This window comes from Aegilops tauschii, chromosome 4, assembly GCF_002575655.3.
Source record: "Aegilops tauschii subsp. strangulata cultivar AL8/78 chromosome 4, Aet v6.0, whole genome shotgun sequence".
NCBI classification, from domain to species: domain Eukaryota; kingdom Viridiplantae; phylum Streptophyta; class Magnoliopsida; order Poales; family Poaceae; genus Aegilops; species Aegilops tauschii.
Genome location: NC_053038.3, coordinates 8,454,532 through 8,478,193, shown reverse-complemented (window position 1 = coordinate 8,478,193; position 23,662 = coordinate 8,454,532). Strand labels below are relative to the sequence as shown.

Below are 23,662 nucleotides of genomic sequence, written 5' to 3'. Positions count from 1 at the left end.
GGTCCACACCACGTGATGTTGTCACGTGCGCAGTAGCACCTGAGTCCATGTACCAGTCGCCTCCACCGACAGAGCTACTCGGCGACGGCGCGGAGTGCTAGGCAGCGAGGAGGGTGGGATCCCATGGCACAGGTACCGGCGGCGGCGGAAGGCCCCCGTAGGGCGGCGCCAGGGCTAGCGGGCCATAACCACCGAGGGGCAACGGCGCAAGGAGGGCGCCGTAGCCGGCGCCGGTCGACTGGTAAGGCGCGCCGATGAACCCCTGGTGGCTCGCGGGAAGAGCCTGCTGGTAGTTCGGCGCCCCCTCGGTGCCCTGGGCCGACTGCTGCTGCAGGCGGCGACGGCGGCCGCCACGCCGGGTGCGTCGGCCCCCTCATCCTTGCAGCTGCTGCTAGGGAGGCGCGGGTGGCGGCAACGGGGAACACCCGGCGGGTGCGGGAGGACGCGGCTGGTGGAGTGGGACCACCGCAGGTGGTGAAGTAGCCCAGTTAATCCATCGACGGGGCGGGCGGAGCATGGCCGCCGGCCATTGGCGTGGCCGGCTGCATGTGGGTGAAGGGAGTCGGTGCGTCTGCGTACATGTAGCCGACGAGAGATGACGCGGCAGGAGACATCGCAGTGGCGGCGGCGGCGTCTGGGGGAGGAGGCACGGCAGCGGCCAGGGAGGAGCGGCGGCGCGCGGTGGGGATGGGCGGCGGCACGGACCAGCGGCGGTGGCTGGGTGCGGCGGCGGCACAGACCAGCGCGGCGGCTAGAGGCGGCGGCGACTGGGTGCGGCGGCGGCGGGAGGATAGAGCGCGGCGGCGACGACGCATAGAGGATAGGACGCAGCGGCGGTGGCGGCGACGACGCATAGAGGATAGGACGCAGCGGCGGCGGCGGCGAGGTCAGCGGAAAGTGGCGGCAGCCGGCGCCGGCGGCGGCCGGAGAGAACCGGCGGCGGGGGCGGCGGCGGCGGGTGGAGGGAGCGGCGGCGGCGGCGCGATGGAGGCGCGGCGGCGGCGGCTAGGCTAGGGTAAGGATCGACTTGCGATAGATACCATGTAAAGAGATGTTTTGCCAATACAATAATCGTTGTGTTGATGGGGTGCTGGTGCACGTATATATAAGTACAGGATATGCTTCAACCTCAACTATACACGACTAGAAGGTGGGCCACAACACGTAATACATGCAACACAAAATACAACTCAACACATTCGATCTCAGATCGACGGCCAAGGTCGCGCGGGGCACCTAACGTGAGGTGCTCCCGTAGCACCAAATATTCTCCCAATAGTGCGCCACGGACTTTAGTTACTTTCATTTCTTTTTTTAGAGAATGTCGACATTTTATTGATTAAGGAGCAAAGTTACGCATAGTCTTCCGGATGCCATCCAAAGCAAAATGAAAAACACAAAGACCAGTAAGGTTCATAGACGACTTTGCTAAAACAATACGGTGCCAAGGAACATGCTTGAAGACCACCCAGGTGAAGCCGGTAGATGCTAGTCTTCCATTTCTCATAATGTAATTGGGGACTTGAGTTATTTTTCCTTTTCTCAGGCCTCTCTTGAAATGATCTTGTTCAACATTTTCTATCTTAATGTATTGGGCAGTGCTCATGCCATTCTCTTCAATAAAAAAACAATGTTTGTAAGAGCATCTCAAATAGCATGCCGAAATTTTGGATATCCAATAGGAGAGAGAAGAATCGAGTAGCCAAAATTTTCTGCCTTTTACATCATACCAAAACTAGATACCCATATTTCCAGAAAAAGATAAAACATAGAGATAACACATAGTTCATTGCATACTAAACCCAGTTGCACATTAAACATAAAAACATCACTAAATTAAACCCTACTACGATCATAATTAAACATCCCTGCCACTACATCGAGACTAAAACTAGCTATATTGTGATCAAAACTAGGTGCCCAAGAGGTCGGCCTCGTCATCGATGAGCTTGTCGAGCTCATTGAACATCTCCTCCTCCTCCTCCTCCTCCTCCTCCTCGGCGAGCTAACCGGGATCCTCGAACATCTCCTCACGCTCGCGTTGAAACAGGCGATCTCGCGGCGGTCGCGCTCTTTCTCCATGGACAAGAAGAACCATCGGTTCTCGGCGAGGATCTGTGGGTCCTCCTCGAGGAGTGAGGCCACGAAGGCAACGTCGCCGCGCTCGGGCGCGAGATGCGCCTTGGCTGTATGGTGCTTCTTCTGCTCGGCCCTGGAGACGAGCCTAACGGGAGGCGTGATGGTGGCGGCGGTAAGGAAGTTGAGCTTCACCCGACTCCCGAAAACGGGGAGCGGGGGCGTCATAGGGCGTGCATTGCCTCCCCGGCGATGGCGAATGTGCCAATCCACACGTGTGCCGCCGTGTTGGGGTTACAGATCTCCGCTGTCCACTTTTCTCCGGCCGGAGCCTCACGCCGCAGTACTTCAGCGGCGGCGCGGTGCTCATATATATGATATGATCAGGAGTCCTATGGAGGCTGTCTTCACTATTTGTTCTTTTTTGTTGTACTGGGCAGGTCTCTTGAAAGAAGATAACAAGATGAAGCTCCAAGAAGGAGTGCAGCAGGTGTTGAGGATGGCATCTACACTTGCTGAGCAGCTGAAGAACGCGGGAGGTGATGGTGAGGGGCACATTGTGGGCGCCTGATTCTATTGTGCGATATCTTGTTGATCTGTGCTGGCGAGTGGCGATTGCCTCTAGTCTTTTGAGGTACTCCAGCTGTGAATGCTACGTCCTATGCATGTTTAACTGTGGTGCTGATTTCCTTGGTTGTGACTGGGTGTTTTGTTATGAACTATGGTGGTAGTAGGTTTTTGCCCCGTAGGATATCTCTCGACAGCGAAGATATCGTAGCAGGTTACCTACCAGTGCCCTAACCCGCTTACCTCTTTGCCTTCATATTTGTATTGCTGTACTGTGATGTAAGAACTGGTTATATTTCTGCTGAGCAATTAGTGGAAAAGGGGTGAAAGCCCAGTTGTTATATCAGACACTTGTGTCGTGTTCTAACTCAGAAGGTTTTTTGCCTGCATCCTACAGATGATGAATCATAGAAGCCACGCAGCTGTAATTCGCTCCAAAAGACTCGTTTTCCTGGGTAGATAGTGTGATCATCATTTAACACATACGTAACTAATACAGGACATCCATGAGGCCGTTCAGTGTCATGGCATCCCATCCACGGCATGAAACCAACTGCTCGAAAACTCCATGAACAGCATATCCATACAGCCACAGACAACATCATATTTTTTTATTTTTTTTGAAAAGGGGGGATTCCCCGGCCTCTGCATCATCAGGTGGATGCATACGGCCACTTAGATAAATAAAATAGGTTCAACAATGTCGAAAAGTCGTAACAGACAACATCATATGACCCAACCGTTCTTGCAACATGCCAACATCGACCACTGAACTTATAATTACTAGCTAGTGGACACACACTTGTCACAACACGATGCAGAGACGGCAAACGCTAGAGAGGATACACAAAATGTCACTGAAATGTTCCTCAAAATACCATCTCTTGCAGGCCAAAAGGCATATGCCACCTGCATCTAGAATGATTTCACAAGATTAGCGGACAATTTGATGGGACGAATGTGAAGTGCAGAGATAAATTAGCCTCAATTTGCTCCAGGAAACATATTTGGGTTGCAGAAGACAGCAGTAGCTTGTTTACCTTCAGAGTTCAGAGCATATCAACCCTCGGCTTCTTCTTCTCCCACCTCCCCGTCCTGCACGAAGCCACCCCCCATCTCACAAACCCAGTCCCAGACCTCCACCGGCACGGGCATCACCGAGAGCCGGGCCTGCCGGATCAGCGCGAAGTCTTTCATCCCCTCCACCTCCCCCGCCGCCGCCGCCTTCTTGATCTCCCCGAGCGCCACGGGCCTCCGGAGCTCCCCGACGGCCCGCACGTCCACGGCGCCGCCGGCCCCCTCCCCGCCCTCGTACCACTCCCTGGCGACCTCGACGACGCCCACCACGCGGCGCGACGCGGCGCCGGCGCCGGAGTGGTAGAAGAGGCAGCGGTCGCCGCGGCGCATCGCGCGGAGGTAGTTCATGGCCTGGTGGTTGCGGACGCCGTCCCACGGCCCGACGCCCCCCGGCGCGCCCGCCTGGTCCGACCACGACCACTCCCCCGGCTCCGTCTTCAGCAGCCAGTACTTGCTTGCGGCGGGCGCTGCTCCTTTCTTGCCAGCGGCCGGCGCGGCTTTCTTGGTCGCGATGGGCCCGGCTTTCTTGCCGACGGCGGCCGCGGATTTCTTGCTGACGGCGGCCGCGGATTTCTTGCTGGCGGCGGTGGCGCCGCGAGCTGCTTTCCTCGGCATCCTGTGAGGTCTCAGGGCTGCGGCGATCGCCGGAGCAGGCAAGGATCTTATATTGGCGGGAAATTGGGCGCTAGGGATTGAGAATGCGCGGGGAATCCCTACCATGGCGACGGCTCCCGCTTCCCCTGCTCTCAAAGCCTAAAACGAAACGGCGGTCTAGATCGGGCCGTGCAGGGCTGGGCTCACAACAAGCCCACCTTTCTCTGGGCCACCAAATTGGCCGAGGTAAAGCCCAATAGGACAACCAAGCCGAACAAGCACTAAACGAGGACAAAAAAAAAAGCACTAAACGAGGAATCCCTAAAAAAAAGCACTCAACGAGGTTTTTCTCCCAAAAAAAAACACTCAACGAGGTTTTGCAGTTGGTACACCTATGAAAAAACGAGGTTTGGCAACAGTAGTGTGCACCAAAGAAATGAAACTGAATTCAAAAAAGGGTTTGACCAAAAAGGTTGTTTGGATTCGAATTCATTCTGTGCATGGTACACATGATACCTTCCAGTACCAAAGCTAGGGCACTAATACAAGCAAATCTAACAAAAACCAAGGCTATCTTTTTCTTACGGGAATAAACTTATATTACTCATCAAAGATTAATACAATCAGAGGCGCATAACTGTGCAACACCTGGGGGTCCTGCACCTAGCCATACGGCAGTACGACTATGTAATATACCAAAATTTGCTAAAAAAATGGCTCACCTTATTCTGACTACGTCGTACATGAGTAATATGGGTCTTCCTCTCCAAAAGCTTCTGTTTAATCTCTTGGACCAAGAAAACAAATCTTGATCTATCTTGCTTCTCACTTGTCACCATATAAATGGCCTCCAAACAATCAGTTTCAACTTGAAGAGGTAGATTTCTCCATTGCATAGATAGTGTGATTCCTTCCGACAGTGCACAAAGTTCAGATTCTAATGCATCCGTGCATGTTAGTAGGTGGCGGCATGCAGCGAGCACTGTATTGCCTATAGTATCTCGAGGAATCATACTCGTGGACGAAGAACCATCAGATGCAAGAAAAGATCCGTCAGTGTTCAGTTTAACAGAACCTTGCATCGGCGGTTCCCACTTCAGTTCAGTAGGTTCTATGGCATCCAACACTTGCTGCAGTATCTGTTCAGGTTCAAGTACAAACTTGCCTTTGATCAACTCATGCTCAGATTTTATATTCAGATTCATGATGGAAGAAACATAGCTGCACAAGAACCTCGTAGATACATCCAGTGGTGGCGCAGGTTTAGAGTGTACCACTTCGTTTCTTACATACCAAATGCGCCAAAGTAGCATAAAGAGCTGCATCTTTTGCACTTCATTGAGCTCACTTACCAAATGGAATGTCCATGCCCGGTATTCATTACCTTTCCAACATCCGGGATTGACCAAAACTTGTCCATTGCTCGCCAGAGAGACACGGCCATGGGGCATCTACACAGGGCATGGAAAGAATCCTCCATCTCCCTGTCACATACCGGGCAAGTGTCATAAATCTCTAAATGTCTGTGTTTCTTCAATGACTATGTTGGTAGTGAGTTTGTGGCCAAACGCCAAATAAAAACCTTCACTTTCGGTGGTGGGCCACCCCAGACTAGCTTCCAGCATGAGTGTTCACCATTTGGCGTTGAACTAGAGGATTCCTGATCGTTTCGGGTTCTTTCATCAAAAGCAATGCGATAAGCACTCTTCACTGAAAAGTTACCATTTTTCTCCCCAGCCCAAGAAAGCACATCATCCGAACTCCTAGTACAAGGCCGAACCTTCAGAATTTCGTGAGCGTCCAGCGGCAAGAATGGATGCACCAAGTCGTGATCCCAAGACCCATGTATATCCATCAACTCCGAAACCCAGCGCAGACGACATCTACCTTTCCTGGACACAACCTTATGGAAATCTGATCGAGGAATCCAATTATCTCTCCATATTTTAATTTTTGTTCCATTGCCCACCCGCCAAATTAGGCCCTTCTTCAGTAGTTGAAGACCATATTCGATACCTTGCCAAGTGGATGACAGATTTCCAGTAAACACAGTGTCTTGAAGATTTCCATTTGGGTAATATTTTGCTTTTAGAACACGAGCACACAAACTTTCTGGAAAAGCAATCAACCCCATGCCTGGCGAGCAAGTAGGGCTTGGTTAAAGAGCCTGGGGTCCCGGAAGCCAATCCCCCCTAAACTTTTTGGTTTTAGGAGGTGATCCCATGCCTTCCAATGTGTCTTTCATTTGCCCTTCTCGGAACCCCAATAATAATTCCTAATTAATTGGTTCAGATCATCACATAGGTAGGCATCCCTCTAATCATCTAAGTGATTACGTGATCCAAAGCAACTAAACCATGTCCGATTAACACGTGAGATGGAGTAGTTTCAATGGTGAACATCACTATGTTGATCATATCTACTATATGATTCACGCTCGACCTTTCGGTCTCTGTGTTCCGAGGCCATATCTGTATATGCTAGGCTCGTCAAGTTTAACCTGAGTATTCCGCATGTGCAACTGTTTTGCACCCGTTGTATTTGAACGTAGAGCCTATCACACCCGATTAACACGTGGTGTCTCAGCACGAAGAACTTTTGCAACGGTGCATACTCAGGGAGAACACTTTTATCTTGAAATTTTAGTGAGAGATCATCTTATAATGCTACCGTCAATCAAAACAAGATAAGATGCATAAACGATTAACATCACATGCAATCAATATAAGTGATATGATATGGCCATCATCATCTTGTGCTTGTGATCTCCATCCCCGAAGCACCGTGCTCGTGATCTCCATCTCCAAAGCATCGTCATGATCACCATCGTCACCGGCACGACACCTTGATCTCCATCGTAGTATCGTTGTCGTCTCGCCAAATAATTGCTTTTACGACTATCGCTACCGCTTAGTGATAAATTAAAACTATTACATGGTGATAGCATCTCATACAATAAAGCGACAACCATATGGCTCCTGCCAGTTGCCGATAACTCGGTTACAAAACATGATCATCTCATACAACAAATTATATCACATCATGTCTTGACCATATCACATCACAACATGCCCTGCAAAAACAAGTTAGACGTCCTCTACTTTGTTGTTGCAAGTTTTACGTGGCTGCTACGGGCTTAGCAAGAACCGTTCTTACCTACGCATCAAAACCACAACGATAGTTTGTCAAGTTGGTGCTGTTTTAACCTTCGCAAGGACCGGGCGTAGCCACACTCGGTTCAACTAAAGTGAGAGAGACAGACACCCGCCAGTCACCTTTAAGCAACGAGTGCTCCGAACGGTGAAACCAGTCTCGCGTAAGCGTACGCGTAATGTCGGTCCGGGCCGCTTCATCTCACAATACCGCTGAACCAAAGTATGACATGCTGGTAAGCAGTATGACTTATATCGCCCACAACTCACTTGTGTTCTACTCGTGCATAGCATCAACGCATAAAACCAGGCTCGGATGCCACTGTTGGGGAACGTAGTAATTTCAAAAAAATTCCTACGCACACGCAAGATCATGGTGATGCATAGCAACGAGAGGGGAGAGTGTTGTCCACGTACCCTCGTAGACCGACAGCGGAAGCGTTATCACAACGCGGTTGATGTAGTCGTACGTCTTCACGATCCGACCGATCAAGTACCGAACGCACGGCACCTCCGAGTTCTACACACGTTCAGCTCGATGACGTCCCTCGAACTCCGATCCAGCCGAGTGTTGAGGGAGAGTTTCGTCAGCACGACGGCGTGGTGACGATGATGATGTTCTACCGACGCAGGGCTTCGCCTAAGCTCCGCAACGGTATTATCGAGGTGTAATTTGGTGGAGGGGGGCACCGCACACGCCTAAGAGATCTCAAGGATCAATTGTTGTGTCTCTGGGGTGCCCCCTGCCCCCGTATATAAAGGAGCAAGGGAGGAGGAGGTCGGCCCTAGGAGGGGGCGCACCAAGTGTGGAGTCCTACTAGGACTCCCTTGTAGGATTCCACCTCCCATATGGAATAGGAAAAGAGGAAGGGAAAAAGAGAAGGAAGGAAGGGGGCACCCCCCTTCCCTAGTCCAATTCGGACCAGACCAAGGGGAGGGGGTGCGGCCACCCTTGAGGCCCTTTTCCTTCTTTCCCGTATGGCCCAATAAGGCCCAATACGTATTCCCGTAACTCTCCGGTACTCCGAAAAATACCCGAATCACTCGGAACCTTTCCGAAGTCCGAATATAGTCGTTCAATATATCGATCTTTACGTCTCGGCCATTTCGAGACTCCTCGTCATGTCCCCGATCTCATCCGGGACTCCGAACTCCTTCGGTACATAAAAACTCAATAAAACTGTCATCGTAACGTTAAGCGTGCGGACCCTACGGGTTCGAGAACTATGTAGACATGACCGAGACACGTCTCCGGTCAATAACCAATAGCGGGACCTGGATGCCCATATTGGCTCCCACATATTCTACGAAGATCTTTATCGGTCAGACCGCATAACAACATACGGTGTTCCCTTTGTCACCGGTATGTTACTTGCCCGAGATTTGATCGTCGGTATCTCGATACCTAGTTCAATCTCGTTACCGGCAAGTCTCTTTACTCGTTCCGTAATACATCATCCCGCAACTAACTCATTAGTCACAATGCTTGCAAGGCTTATAGTGATGTGCATTACCGAGTGGGCCCAGAGATACCTCTCCGACAATCGGAGTGACAAATCCTAATCTCGAAATACGCCAACCCAACAAGTACCTTTGGAGACACCTGTAGAGCACCTTTATAATCACCCATTTACGTTGTGACGTTTGGTAGCACACAAAGTGTTCCTCCGGTAAACGGGAGTTGCATAATCTCATAGTCAGAGGAACATGTATAAGTCATGAAGAAAGCAATAGCAACATACTAAACGATCGGGTGCTAAGCTAACGGAATGGGTCAAGTCAATCACGTCATTCTCCTAATGAGGTGATCTTGTTAATCAAATGACAACTCATGTCTATGGCTAGGAAACATAACCATCTTTGATTAACGAGCTAGTCAAGTAGAGGCATACTAGTGACACTCTATTTGTCTATGTATTCACACATGTATTATGTTTCCGGTTAATACAATTCTAGCATGAATAATAAACATTTATCATGATATAAGAAAATATCTAATACTTTATTATTGCCTCTAGGGCATATTTCCTTCAGTCTCCCACTTGCACTAGAGTCAATAATCTAGTTCACATCGCCATGTGATTTAACATCAATAATTCACATCACCATGTGATTAACACCCATAGTTCACATCTCTATGTGACCAACACTCAAAGGGTTTACTAGAGTCAATAATCTAGTTCACATCGCTATGTGATTAACACCCAAAGAGTACTAAGGTGTGATCATGTTTTGATTGTGAGATAATTTTAGTCAACGGGTCTGTCACATTCAGATCCGTAAGGATTTTGCAAATTTCTATGTCTACAATGCTCTGTACGGAGCTACTCTAGCTAATTGCTCCCACTTTCAATATGTATCTAGACCGAGACTTTAGAGTCATCTAGATTTAGTGTCAAAACTTGCATCGACGTAACCCTTTACGACGAACCTTTTGTCACTTCCATAATCGAGAAACATTTCCTTATTCCACTAAGGATAATTTTGACCGCTGTCCAGTGATCTACTCCTAGATCACTATTGTACTCCCTTGCCAAAATCAGTGTAGGGTATACAATAGATCTGGTACACAGCATGGCATACTTTATAGAACCTATGGCCAAGGCATAGAGAATGACTTTCATTCTCTTTCTATCTTTTGCCGTGGTCGGGCTTTGAGTCTTTACTCAATTTCACACCTTGTAACACAGGCAAGAACTCTTTCTTTGACTGTTCTATTTTGAACCATTTCAAAATCTTGTTAAGGTATGTACTCATTGAAAAAACTTATCAAGCGTCTTGATCTATCCTTATAGATCTTGATGCTCAATATGTAAGCAGCTTCACCGAGGTCTTTCTTTGCAAAAACAAACACTCCTTTATGCTTTGCAGAATAATTCTACATTATTTCTGATTAACAATATGTCATTCACATATACCTATCAGAAATGCTATAGTGCTCCCACTCACTTTCTTGTAAATACAGGCTTCACCGCAAGTCTGTATACAACTATATGCTTTGATCAACTTATCAAAGCGTATATTCCAACTCCGAGATGCTTGCACCAGTCCATTGATGGATCGCTGGAGCTTGCATATTTTGTTAGCACCTTTAGGATTGACAAAACCTTCTGGTTGTATCATATACAACTCTTCTTTAATAAATCCATCAAGGAATGCAGTTTTGTTTATCCCTTTGCCAGATTTCATAAAATGCGACAATTGCTAACATGATTCGGACAGACTTAAGCATAGATACGAGTGAGAAACTCTCATCGTAGTCAACATCTTGAACTTGTCGAAAACCTTTTTGCGACAATTCTAGCTTTGTAGATAGTGACACTACTATCAGCGTCCGTCTTCCTCTTGAAGATCCATTTAATCTCAATGGCTCGCCGATCATTGGGCAAGTCAATCAAAGTGCATACTTTGTTCTTCATACATGGATCTCATCTCAGATTTCATGGCCTCAAGCCATTTTGCGGAATCTGGGCTCACCATCGCTTCTTCATAGTTCGTAGGTTCGTTATGGTCTAGTAACATAACCTCCAGAACAGGATTACCGTACCACTCTGGTGCGGATCTTACTCTGGTTTACCTACGAGGTTTGGTAGTAACTTGATCTGAAGTTACATGATCATCGTCATTAACTTCCTCACTAATTGGTGTAGAAGTCACAGGAACAGATTTCTGTGATCCAATAAGGGAGCAGGTACAGTTACCTCATCAAGTTCTACTTTCCTCCCACTCACATCTTTCGAGAGAAACTCCTTCTCTAGAAAGGATCCATACTTAGCAACGAATGCCTTGCCTTCGGATCTGTGATAGAAGGTGTACCCAACTGTCTCCTTTGGGTATCCTATGAAGACACATTTCTCCGATTTGGGTTTGAGCTTATCAGGATGAAACTTTTTCACATAAGCATCGCAACCACAAAATTTTAAGAAACGACAACTTTGGTTTCTTGCCAAACCACAGTTCATAAGGCGTCGTCTCAACGAATTTTGATGGTGCCCTATTTAACGTGAATGCAGCCGTCTCTAATGCATAACCCCCAAAACGATTAGTGGTAAATTGGTAAGAGACATCATAGATTGCACTATATCCAATAAAGTACGGTTATGACGTTCGGACACACCATTATGCTGTGGTGTTCCAGGTGGCATGAATTTGTGAAACTATTCCACATTGTTTTAACTGAAGGCCAAACTCGTAACTTAAATACTCTTCTCCACGATCAGATCGTAGAAACTTTATTTTCTTGTTACGATGATTTTCTACTTCACTCTGAAATTATATGAACTTTTCAAATGTTTCAGACTCTTGTTTCATTAAGTAGATATACCCATATCTGCTCAAATCATCTGTGAAGGTCAGAAAATAATGATACCTGCTACGAGCCTCAATATTCATCGGACCACATACATCTGTATGTATGATTTCCAACAAATCTGTTGCTCTCTCCATAGTTCCGGAGAACGGCGTTTTAGTCATCTTGCCCATGAGGCACGGTTCGCAAGCATCAAGTGATTCATAATCAAGTGATTCCAAAATCCCATCAGTATGGAGTTTCTTCATGCGCTTTACACCAATATGACCTAAACGGCAGTGCCACAAATAAGTTGCACTATCATTATTAACTTTGCATCTTTTGGCTTCAATATTATGAATATGTGTATCACTACGATCGAGATCCAACAAACCATTTTCGTTGGTGTGTATGACCATAGAAGGTTTTATTCATGTAAACAGAACAACAATTGTTCTCTAATTTAAATGAATAACCGTATTGCAATAAACATGATCAAATCATATTCATGCTCAACGCAAACACCAAATAACACTTATTTAGTTTCAACACTAATCCCGAAAGTACAGGGAGTGTGCGATGATGATCATATCAATCTTGGAACTACTTCCAACACACATCGTCACCTCGCCTTTTACTAGTCTCTGTTTATTCTGCAACTCCCGTTTTCGAGTTACTACTCTTTAGCAACTGAACCAGTATCAATTACCGAGGGGTTGCTATAAACACTAGTAAAGTACACATCAATAATCTGTATATCAAATATACCTTTGTTCACTTTTACTAGTCTCTGTTTATTCTGCAACTCCCGTTTCGAGTTACTACTCTTAGCAACTGAACCAGTATCAATTACCGAGGGGTTGCTATAAACACTAGTAAAGTACACATCAATAATATGTATATCAAATATACCTTTGTTCACTTTGCCATCCTTCTTATCCACCAAATAGTTGGGGCAGTTCCGCCTCCAGTGACCAGTTCCTTTGCAGTAGAAGCACTTAGTCTCAGGCTTAGGTACAGACTTGGGCTTCTTCACTTGAGTAGCAACTTGCTTGCCGTTCTTTTTGAAGTTCCCCTCCTTCCTTTTGCCCTTTTCTTGAAACTAGTGGTCTCGTCAACCATCAACACTTGAAGTGGTCTCGTCAACCATCAACACTTAATGTTTCTCTTGATTTCTACCTTCGTCGATCTCAGCATCACGAAGAGCTCGGGAATTACTTTCGTCATCCCTTGCATATTATAGTTCGTCACGAAGTTCTACTAACTTGTTGATGGTGAATAGAGAATTCTGTCAATCACTATTTTATATGGAAGATTAACTCCCACTTGATTCAAGCGATTGTAGTACCCAGACAATCTGAGCACATGCTCACTTTGAGCGATTCTCCTCCATCTTTTAGCTATAGAACTTGTTGGAGACTTCATATCTCTCAACTCGGGTATTTGCTTGAAATATTAACTTCAACTCCTGGAACATCTTATATGGTCCATGACGTTCAAAACGTCTTTGAAGTCCCGATTCTAAGCTGTTAAGCATGGTGCACTAAACTATCAAGTAGTCATCATATTGAGCTAGCCAAACGTTCATAACGTCTGCATCACTCTTGCAATAGGTCTGTCACCTAGCGGTGCATCAAGGACATAATTTTTCTGTGCAGCAATGAGGATAATCCTCAGATCACGGATCCAATCCGCATCTTTGCTACTAACATTTTTCAACATAATTTTCTCTAGGAACATATCAAAAATAAACACAGGGAAGCAACAACGCGAGCTATTGATCTACAACATAATTTGCAAAATACTATTAGGACTAAGTTCATGATAAATTTAAGTTCAATTAATCATATTACTTAAGAACTCCCACTTAGATAGGCATCCCTCTAATCATCTAAGTGATTACGTGATCCAAAGCAACTAAACCATGTCCGATTAACACGTGAGATGGAGTAGTTTCAATGGTGAACATCACTATGTTGATCATATCTACTATATGATTCACGCTCGACCTTTCGGTCTCTGTGTTCCGAGGCCATATCTGTATATGCTAGGCTCGTCAAGTTTAACCTGAGTATTCCGCGTGTGCAACTGTTTTGCACCCGTTGTATATGAACGTAGAGCCTATCACACCCGATTAACACGTGGTGTCTCAGCACGAAGAACTTTTGCAACGGTGCATACTCAGGGAGAACACTTTTATCTTGAAATTTTATTGAGAGATCATCTTATAATGCTACCGTCAATCAAAGCAAGATAAGATGCATAAACGATTAACATCACATGCAATCAATATAAGTGATATGATATGGCCATCATCATCTTGTGCTTGTGATCTCCATCCCCGAAGCACCGTGCTCGTGATCTCCATCTCCAAAGCATCGTCATGATCACCATCGTCACCGGCACGACACCTTGATCTCCATCGTAGTATCGTTGTCGTCTCGCCAAATAATTGCTTTTACGACTATCGCTACCGCTTAGTGATAAATTAAAACTATTACATGGTGATAGCATCTCATACAATAAAGCGACAACCATATGGCTCCTGCCAGTTGCCGATAACTCGGTTACAAAACATGATCATCTCATACAACAAATTATATCACATCATGTCTTGACCATATCACATCACAACATGCCCTGCAAAAACAAGTTAGACGTCCTCTACTTTGTTGTTGCAAGTTTTACGTGGCTGCTACGGGCTTAGCAAGAACCGTTCTTACCTACGCATCAAAACCACAACGATAGTTTGTCAAGTTGGTGCTGTTTTAACCTTCGCAAGGACCGGGCGTAGCCACACTCGGTTCAACTAAAGTGAGAGAGACAGACACCCGCCAGTCACCTTTAAGCAACGAGTGCTCCGAACGGTGAAACCAGTCTCGCGTAAGCGTACGCGTAATGTCGGTCCGGGCCGCTTCATCTCACAATACCGCCGAACCAAAGTAAGCAGTATGACTTATATCGCCCACAACTCACTTGTGTTCTACTCGTGCATAGCATCAACGCATAAAACCAGGCTCGGATGCCACTGTTGGGGAACGTAGTAATTTCAAAAAAATTCCTACGCACACACAAGATCATGGTGATGCATAGCAACGAGAGGGGAGAGTGTTGTCCACGTACCCTCGTAGACCGACAGCGGAAGCGTTATCACAACGCGGTTGATGTAGTCGTACGTCTTCACGATCCGACCGATCAAGTACCGAACGCACGGCACCTCCGAGTTCTACACACGTTCAGCTCGATGACGTCCCTCGAACTCCGATCCAGCCGAGTGTTGAGGGAGAGTTTCGTCAGCACGACGGCGTGGTGACGATGATGATGTTCTACCGACGCAGGGCTTCGCCTAAGCTCCGCAACGGTATTATCGAGGTGTAATTTGGTGGAGGGGGGCACCGCACACGCCTAAGAGATCTCAAGGATCAATTGTTGTGTCTCTGGGGTGCCCCCTGCCCCCGTATATAAAGGAGCAAGGGAGGAGGAGGTCGGCCCTAGGAGGGGGCGCACCAAGTGTGGAGTCCTACTAGGACTCCCTTGTAGGATTCCACCTCCCATATGGAATAGGAAAAGAGGAAGGGAAAAAGAGAAGGAAGGAAGGGGGCACCCCCCTTCCCTAGTCCAATTCGGACCAGACCAAGGGGAGGGGGTGCGGCCACCCTTGAGGCCCTTTTCCTTCTTTCCCGTATGGCCCAATAAGGCCCAATACGTATTCCCGTAACTCTCCGGTACTCCGAAAAATACCCGAATCACTCGGAACCTTTCCGAAGTCCGAATATAGTCGTTCAATATATCGATCTTTACGTCTCGGCCATTTCGAGACTCCTCGTCATGTCCCCGATCTCATCCGGGACTCCGAACTCCTTCGGTACATAAAAACTCAATAAAACTGTCATCGTAACGTTAAGCGTGCGGACCCTACGGGTTCGAGAACTATGTAGACATGACCGAGACACGTCTCCGGTCAATAACCAATAGCGGGACCTGGATGCCCATATTGGCTCCCACATATTCTACGAAGATCTTTATCGGTCAGACCGCATAACAACATACGGTGTTCCCTTTGTCACCGGTATGTTACTTGCCCGAGATTTGATCGTCGGTATCTCGATACCTAGTTCAATCTCGTTACCGGCAAGTCTCTTTACTCGTTCCGTAATACATCATCCCGCAACTAACTCATTAGTCACAATGCTTGCAAGGCTTATAGTGATGTGCATTACCGAGTGGGCCCAGAGATACCTCTCCGACAATCGGAGTGACAAATCCTAATCTCGAAATACGCCAACCCAACAAGTACCTTTGGAGACACCTGTAGAGCACCTTTATAATCACCCATTTACGTTGTGACGTTTGGTAGCACACAAAGTGTTCCTCCGGTAAACGGGAGTTGCATAATCTCATAGTCAGAGGAACATGTATAAGTCATGAAGAAAGCAATAGCAACATACTAAACGATCGGGTGCTAAGCTAACGGAATGGGTCAAGTCAATCACGTCATTCTCCTAATGAGGTGATCTTGTTAATCAAATGACAACTCATGTCTATGGCTAGGAAACATAACCATCTTTGATTAACGAGCTAGTCAAGTAGAGGCATACTAGTGACACTCTGTTTGTCTATGTATTCACACATGTATTATGTTTCCGGTTAATACAATTCTAGCATGAATAATAAACATTTATCATGATATAAGGAAATATCTAATACTTTATTATTGCCTCTAGGGCATATTTCCTTCACATACGCCCATCAGGGGTTGGCAGTCCCAAGTATCTTTCTTCAAAGTTGACATTCACCACGTCAAGTATTTCCCTTATGTCATCTTGCACCATTGATGGGCATGCTGAACCGAACATGATGGAACATTTACTTGCATTTAGAAACTGTCCAGTGGTTGCTTCATAGTTTGCCATAATGCTTTTAACTTGGATTGCTTGTTCTCGGTTGGCCTTAAAAAATAACATGGTGTCATCCGCAAATAGCAGGTGTGAAATTCCAGGAGTGCGCCTACACACTTTTAATGGAGATATATTGCCCAAATCCTTTTCTCTTTCAAACAAAGCAGAGAGGCCATCAGCAACAAACAAAAACATATATGGGGATAGTGGATCACCTTGCCGCAGCCCTCTAGACGGTGCAAATGAATCCAGGATAGTTCCATTGAATTTCACGGAGTATCTCACAGAGGTGACGCATGTCATAACCCAGTCAACCCACCTATGAGCGAAACCAATCCTTTGCATCATCTGCTTAAGGTAATTCCAATCCACTCTATCGTAAGCTTTGGAGAGGTCAAGCTTGTAGGCACAAAAACTTTTTGTAGGGTCCTTTTCCTGCTTAATGTGATGGATGCATTCAAAGGCCAGCTGTGCATTATCCGTGATCATTCGCCCAGGGATGAAAGCACTCCGAGTTTCAGATATTATACCATCAAGCAGCAGCCTTAATCTGTTTACCAAGCATTTTGCAAGTACTTTGTATATTACATTACAAAGGCTAATAGGACGAAAATCAGTCAGTTTCTCAGGATTTTTTATTTTGGGAATCATAACAATGACCGTATCATTGACATCTGCAGGCAAAATTCCTATTGCAAAGAACTCTTTAACTGCAACTGTTACCTCAGTTTTAACCGTGGCCCAGTTTCTTCGGAAGAAACGTGTTGGGAACCCGTCCGGTCCCGGGGCTTTCAAAGGCCCTATCTGAAAGAGGGCATCAGCAATCTCTTCATCACTGAAATCAGCACATAACCTTTGATTTTCGACGTCCCCAATTTGAGCATGAAATAGGTTGAGAATTGGTTCACCATTCAAAGAGTAGTCTGCTTTGAACAACTCCTCAAAGTACGATGTGGCAGCAACGCCCATATCCTTTTGATGAGTATGTTCCACACCAAGGGCATCAACAAGCTTCTTTATTTTATTTTTCGAGCTCTCCAGATTGCCTTTGACTGGAAAAAATTTGTGTTACGATCACCTTCTTTCAGCCATGCAATTCTGGAACGTTGCAACCACATCATCTCCTCTCTATAGAGAAGCTCATTTAATTTGTCCTCCTCCCTTCGTAAGTCCATGTGGTCTGCATTCATGTTCATTAGCTCTTCCAAGCGAGAACGAGATTTCTCAATCTCCCTTGTGACATTCCCGAAATTTTCCTTGCTCCACTTATGTAAATTGTCCATCATTTTACTCAAAGCAGCGTGGATATCACCCAAAGTTTTCTTCTGTCCAGCACCCTCCCAAAAACTAGAGATTACTTCTGGAAGAGATTGCTCACGTTCCCACATCACCTCATACCGACGGGTTTTCATCACTGGTCTAGTAGTTTCCGGCGCCCCGATGATCAACAGAGGATAGTGGTCAGAACATGAAGTGGTCAAATGTTTAACCACCGCCGCACCGAAAATATCCCTCCATTCATTTGTCGCCGTAGCTCTATCCAAGCGCACTTCTACATTGGCCGATCCGCCTCTTTTATTATCATACGTATAAGGTACGCCAACAAAACCAAGATCAACTAAATCACAAATTTCAAGTGTATCTCGAAAGTCAAGCATCTGTTGTTGAGGCCTTGCGGTGTTAGAAAAATGCTCAAAGCTCCACATAGCCTCATTGTAATCACCTACAACTAGCCAAGGCAAATCAGATAGCGCTTTCATGTTTTGCAGAAGAGTCCACATACGGTGTCTGTTCTCGGTTCGAGGCTCACCATACACACAAGTTAGTCTCCAAGGGGGGTTGTTTGTACCTGCAGCGATGTGTACATCTATGCATCTCTCATTTGCACTCTGAACTGTGACGTCCAGATCATCATGCCAGTACAATGCTAGACCTCCACTATTTCCTTGGCTGTCCACACCTTCAAATACCCTAAGACCAAATCTGTTTCTGAAACTTTTCATTTTTTCTTTTGACTGTCTAGTCTCACAGAGAAACACCATCGTGGTAGAATGTGCACGCACATGGGCACAGATGTCGCGAACTGTCCGAGAGTTTCCCCCTCCCCGGCAATTCCAGCTTAGGAGATTCATTATCTCCGACAGAACTCCACTCCTTTTTTTGCGAAAGATAGAACTCCACTCTGCAGACGAAGCTGAACACAAAGAGAAAAGGTACCAGCTCCACCAAGTCCAATTGCAGCAGCACCTATAGAGATCACCGTATCGAACCTATGAGGCACTGGATCATCACTTCCCCATAAGAAACTCAACAAACCATGCACAGCATGCTCCTCCGATCAAATCCGTCCGAGCGGAAAACTAATCTACTACGGCGACCGTAGTAGAGAGAGAGAGACCAGCGACGACGCCTCACAGCGACGACCTGGGACAGCAGGTGCCGGCCCCCGCGCCGCCGCCAAAGAGGCAGCCGGCGGCGGACCAGCGGAAAACCTAGTCGCCTCCTAACGAGAAAAAACTGTTCGGCGTTAAGATGTGTGTATTACTCGATGTAGGCCGAGGAGGTTGTTGTTCTGGAGATCTACTTTTTTTTTGACAAAGCTGGAGATCTACTTAAAAGATGAGATACACCGCATCAAAAAAACCAAGGCTATCGAATAACCCAAGTACATTTTCTGAATTGTTTGTCTGTATTGAGATAAGTATGGCGACATTGACTCAGCGAAACATGAAAGATATCTCCGTTAAGTCGACCCATTTTGGCCTTCTTTTGCCGCCTGTTCTTGCTGCTGCTTCTCTGCCCAGTACTTCTGAAGCGGTGGTCCAAATATCACATTCCCAGAAATCACTCCAGCCCTGAGGCATTTGCAAGGGAGAATGACCACGTTAGAAGCAGGTATGCGACAACAATTCAACACAACAAAATAGCACTTTGCACAGACCGATGATAATTCGATAGCTGTAATGGAAATATCCACAGGAACGCACAACGGCATGAGTAATCATAAATGTGTAACAGCATCTGACCAGATCAATGATAGAAGATGCAGTTCTAGGGATGCAACCTTAACAATGTGATGCCCATTGTTACGCACGAACCACATTTTACAAGCAGTTTTCAACCCAATCTACCCATTAAACCTTGTGCCGGCCACATTACTGCAAAAAGACACATGCCACTACCAAAAGCTACTGAACAAAATAATGTGATTGCAGCATAAAATCCAAGGCATGCCTTTTTGTACTAGGGCAGTGGAAGTGTTTGCATTCTTTGGGAAAAAAAAATTGGGATCTTCGCCTCAACGAAATTAACAGCGGTTCAAGACAGTAACTAGGATGACCAGGTATCAATCATAACGGCAGCCATGTGACATGATTAGGAGAAGAGGGGAGAGAACATATAAGAGGGGGATATGGCCTTGAGAAAACTTAATATCTTGATTACCATATCCAACGGGTCCTTTATAAATAGATGTAGCCTGATAATCGAAACTAAGTATAGCAACCAGATCATCTCCCTAATTGGCTCAAATTACAAGCTAAAAGATAATGAAACATTCTAACTTACAGATAAGAGATCTTTACGCTTATCGGTGTGTACTGCTGGGCATTTTAGGCCATGTGGTATAAGGCATTCCCCACACAACAGGAAGCCTGCACTAAGAAACGCTTACTGATGCTGCTACCATGGAAAAGTCCTATTTCATGGCAAATTCTCAATCAGAGAACAGAAATACCAATAGATTGTCTTTGACAATTGTGCGATGACACTAGGCTGGGTTTGACCATCTGATAGGTTTGCACTACAAAACTGACACCGCCATCTGGTCAAGAACACTAGTACTTGGCAAACACTAGCAGCAGAATTTCAAGAAAGCACTGCTTTTGATGGGACGATAATTACCCCTTACACAGAGGGTTTCAAGAACAAATCTCCCGATGGCGATTCGATCATGCTACCTACAGTTGTTGCGCAGATAATACCGTCTGTTCTTTCGCAACCCCATCTACATCTAACCCATGCTCGAAACCAATTGGTTATTACCCTCCCCATCAGTAGGCAGGAACTTCAATCCTGGGCGAGAATAAAGTTATTTCTTTTCAAAAGAGCACGACGGAGGCCAATCACAGAAATAAAATCCCTTAACTATCGACTCCCAAGGCTGCAACTTGCAAAAAGGATCAAGAACAGCGCATAATATAGGGTCAGCGCTCAAGCTCAAGAACGCATCTAAACAGCGTCAGACTGGTAGGATGCGGCGACGCCGCAACAGATCTATGGCGAGATGCTACAGACGGGTGGGAGAAAATAAGGGAGGACTGAGTCTGACTCACACGACGGCGCCGGCGACGAGGGGGAAGGAAAGCCGCATCCTGATCTCCTCTTCTCCGCTCGTGGATTTCGTTTGCCCTCTCTTTTCTGGTCTGCGGAAGAAAGGGGAAAATGAGTTCGGAAGTATCAATCGCCTTCTGCACCGTCGGATTTCAGCATTGGTAGATTGGACCTGGGTGGGCCGTACGATTGAAGTCCGGTGGGTAATCAGGCCTCATCCGAGTCATCCCATTGTTTAATTTTGACTGACAGAGCAAACTGTGTCAAAAATGTTCTCTCAAAACAAAAAACAAGACATACAAAACATGTAAAAAACCATTAAACATTTAAATGTTGCGGAAAAACATATTCATTCAAATTATTGTTGAAATCACTTAGAGATTACTTCAAAGCGGAAAATTGCTTTCTCATTTCTTATGTGTGGGGTAGGTGAATGTGCGTACGTGAGAGGTACTTCCTCCGTCCGCGAATAAGTGTACATCAAGTTTTTGTTCTAAGTCAAAGTTTTTAAAATTTTGACCAACTTTATAGAAAACAGTAGTAACATATATGAAATCAAATTGATATATTATCAAAGTACATTTCAAAACGGATCTAGTGATACTAACTTGGTGTCATAAATGCTTTTACTTTTTTCTAGAAAGGTGGTCAAAGTTTTAAAACTTTGACTTAAGACAAAAACTAGATGTAAATTTATTCGCGGACGGAGGGAGTAGCACTCATTGGGACGAGCAGGGGTGTGGACGGCGGGTGTAGCGTAGGGCCATGCGGATATGGCTTGGGCAAATGGAGGTGGGCAGGACCAAGCCTTGCCACATTTTTTTGAACATAGTACAGACGCAAACGCTCATATACATGCGCATACACTCACCCCTATGAACGCACACCTTACCCCTATGACCACCTTCGAAAGACTGAGGCGGCATATCATCTTGAGATTTACGAAGTCACCGTAGGCGCCTCGTCGTCGACGGAAACGTCTCCTTGCACTGAATGTGCATCGCCGGAAATCCTGAAATAAATTCGGGAATAAATGCGAGCACCAGGATTTGAACCCTGGTGGGCTGGGGATACCACAGTCCCTCTAACCATCCAACCACAGGTTGGTTTGCCCAAGCCTTGCCACATGGGTCATGCTCCGCGGGCACGAATTTTCGGCATGGCACGAGTCCAACACAGCAGGCGAATAAAAGGGTTGGGCTAGCCTTCAGCCCACCATGGAACAAGGTCGATCCTTCATGTTAAGCCCTAAGGCTGACACGACATGACACTTTTATGGCCTGACACGACATTTTTATTCTCGGGCCGGCACGGCACGACTCAGAACCGGGCAACCGACGCGACATGCGGTCGGTCTATATGACACTTTGCCTCTTTAGAATTTTGCGTTCTTTTTCAAAAGTTATAATTTTGTTGTATTTTTCTTAACTTTCTAGTTCTTTTTTGAATTTTAAAGTGCGGAAGGCCCGGAAGGCGGAAAATGAACGCGGACCGGCCCGCAGCCGTGTCATGTCAGGCCAACCCTTTCTTTTTTTAGGGAAAGGCCTTCATGGCTAGTTTTATTAAAATTAAATAACGCTTACATCATCCGCAAGAAGTTCAGAAATAAAGATGGGAGGTGAGTCCAACCACATATTTGGTGGATCAACACGTCCAAACTGAGCTAGCTCATGAGCTACCATGTTCGTTTCGCGATTACAATGCTCTAGCAAGACCTTTCCGAAATCATGTAGTAGTGATCTGCATTCATCAAGTATCGGAGGTGCTAACATCGAATGCCCAGAATTCTGTTGGAGAGCTTCCACACCACAGTTAGATTGTCCATTTGGATCAATAATGTTGCAGCCAACTATATTGGCTAGTTTCAAGCCCTCAACAAGAGCAGCCGCTTCAGTCGACTCCACATCCGCTACGTGCTCAAGCCTTGCCATGGCAGCCGCTACGAACATGCCGCTACTATCCCGAATGATTGCACCACACGCACATGTGTTGTCATCCCATGAGAAGACCGCATAAGTCGCGTGTCAGGCCAATCCCCAAGCTTAGGCCTTTGTGTCATGCTCTTTTTGTTGGGGAACGTAGTAATTTCAAAAATTTCCTACGCACACGCAAGATCATGGTGATGCATAGCAACGAGAGGGGAGAGTGCTGTCCACGTACCCTCGTAGACCGAAAGCGGAAGCGTTAGCACAACACGGTTGATGTAGTCGTACGTCTTCACGATCCGACCGATCAAGTACCGAACGCACGGCACCTCCGAGTTCAGCACACGTTCAGCCCGATGACGTCCCTCGAACTCCGATCCAGCCGAGTGTTGAGGGAGAATTTCGTCAGCATGATGGCGTGGTGACGATGATGATGTTCTACCGCCGCAGGGCTTCGCCTAAGCACCGCTACAGTATTATCGAGGTGGACTATGGTGGAGGGGGGCACCGCACACGGCTAAAAGATCAAACGATCAATTGTTGTGTCTCTAGGGTGCCCCCCTGCCCCCGTATATAAAGGAGCAAGGGGGGAGGTGCGGCCGGCCAGGAGGGGGCACGCCAGGAGGAGTCCTACTCCCACCGGGAGTAGGACTCCCTCCCTATTCATTGTTGGATTAGGAGAAGAGGGGGAAAGAGGTGGAGGAGAAGAAGGAACGGGGGGGCGCCGCCCCCCTCTCCTTGTCCTATTCGGAC

The 23,662-nt window shown here is 46.5% G+C and overlaps 1 protein-coding gene and 1 long non-coding RNA gene across 3 annotated transcripts; both read right to left on the bottom strand.

Annotated features, from left to right (window-relative positions):
• Nucleotides 1-3,227: 3,227 nt before the first annotated feature.
• On the bottom strand, nucleotides 3,228-4,607 carry LOC109780641 (uncharacterized). Of its 2 annotated transcripts, none has more exons than XM_020339222.4 (2): nucleotides 3,684-4,607; nucleotides 3,228-3,552 (listed from the first exon to the last, which is right to left on the bottom strand). In XM_020339222.4, the coding sequence occupies exon 1, from the start codon at nucleotides 4,438-4,440 to the stop codon at nucleotides 3,703-3,705; it is 738 nt and encodes a 245-aa protein (XP_020194811.2). In that variant the 5' UTR covers nucleotides 4,441-4,607; the 3' UTR covers nucleotides 3,228-3,552; nucleotides 3,684-3,702. The 2 variants fall into 2 exon arrangements, with proteins under 2 accessions (XP_020194811.2, XP_020194810.2); XM_020339221.4 differs by having other exon boundaries at nucleotides 3,228-3,558; nucleotides 3,684-4,601.
• A 14,681-nt stretch (nucleotides 4,608-19,288) lies between these two features.
• Nucleotides 19,289-21,120, bottom strand: LOC120962677 (uncharacterized). The gene is made up of 2 exons (XR_005753403.3): nucleotides 20,987-21,120; nucleotides 19,289-19,507 (listed from the first exon to the last, which is right to left on the bottom strand). It is a non-coding gene; the product is annotated as an uncharacterized lncRNA (long non-coding RNA).
• Between the last annotated feature and the right edge of the window lie 2,542 nt (nucleotides 21,121-23,662).

What these genes read in the sequence shown, in the direction of transcription:
- LOC109780641 (XM_020339222.4), bottom strand. Translation starts at nt 4,440, where the DNA reads ATGGTAGGGATTCCCCGCGCATTCTCAATCCCTAGCGCCCAATTTCCC.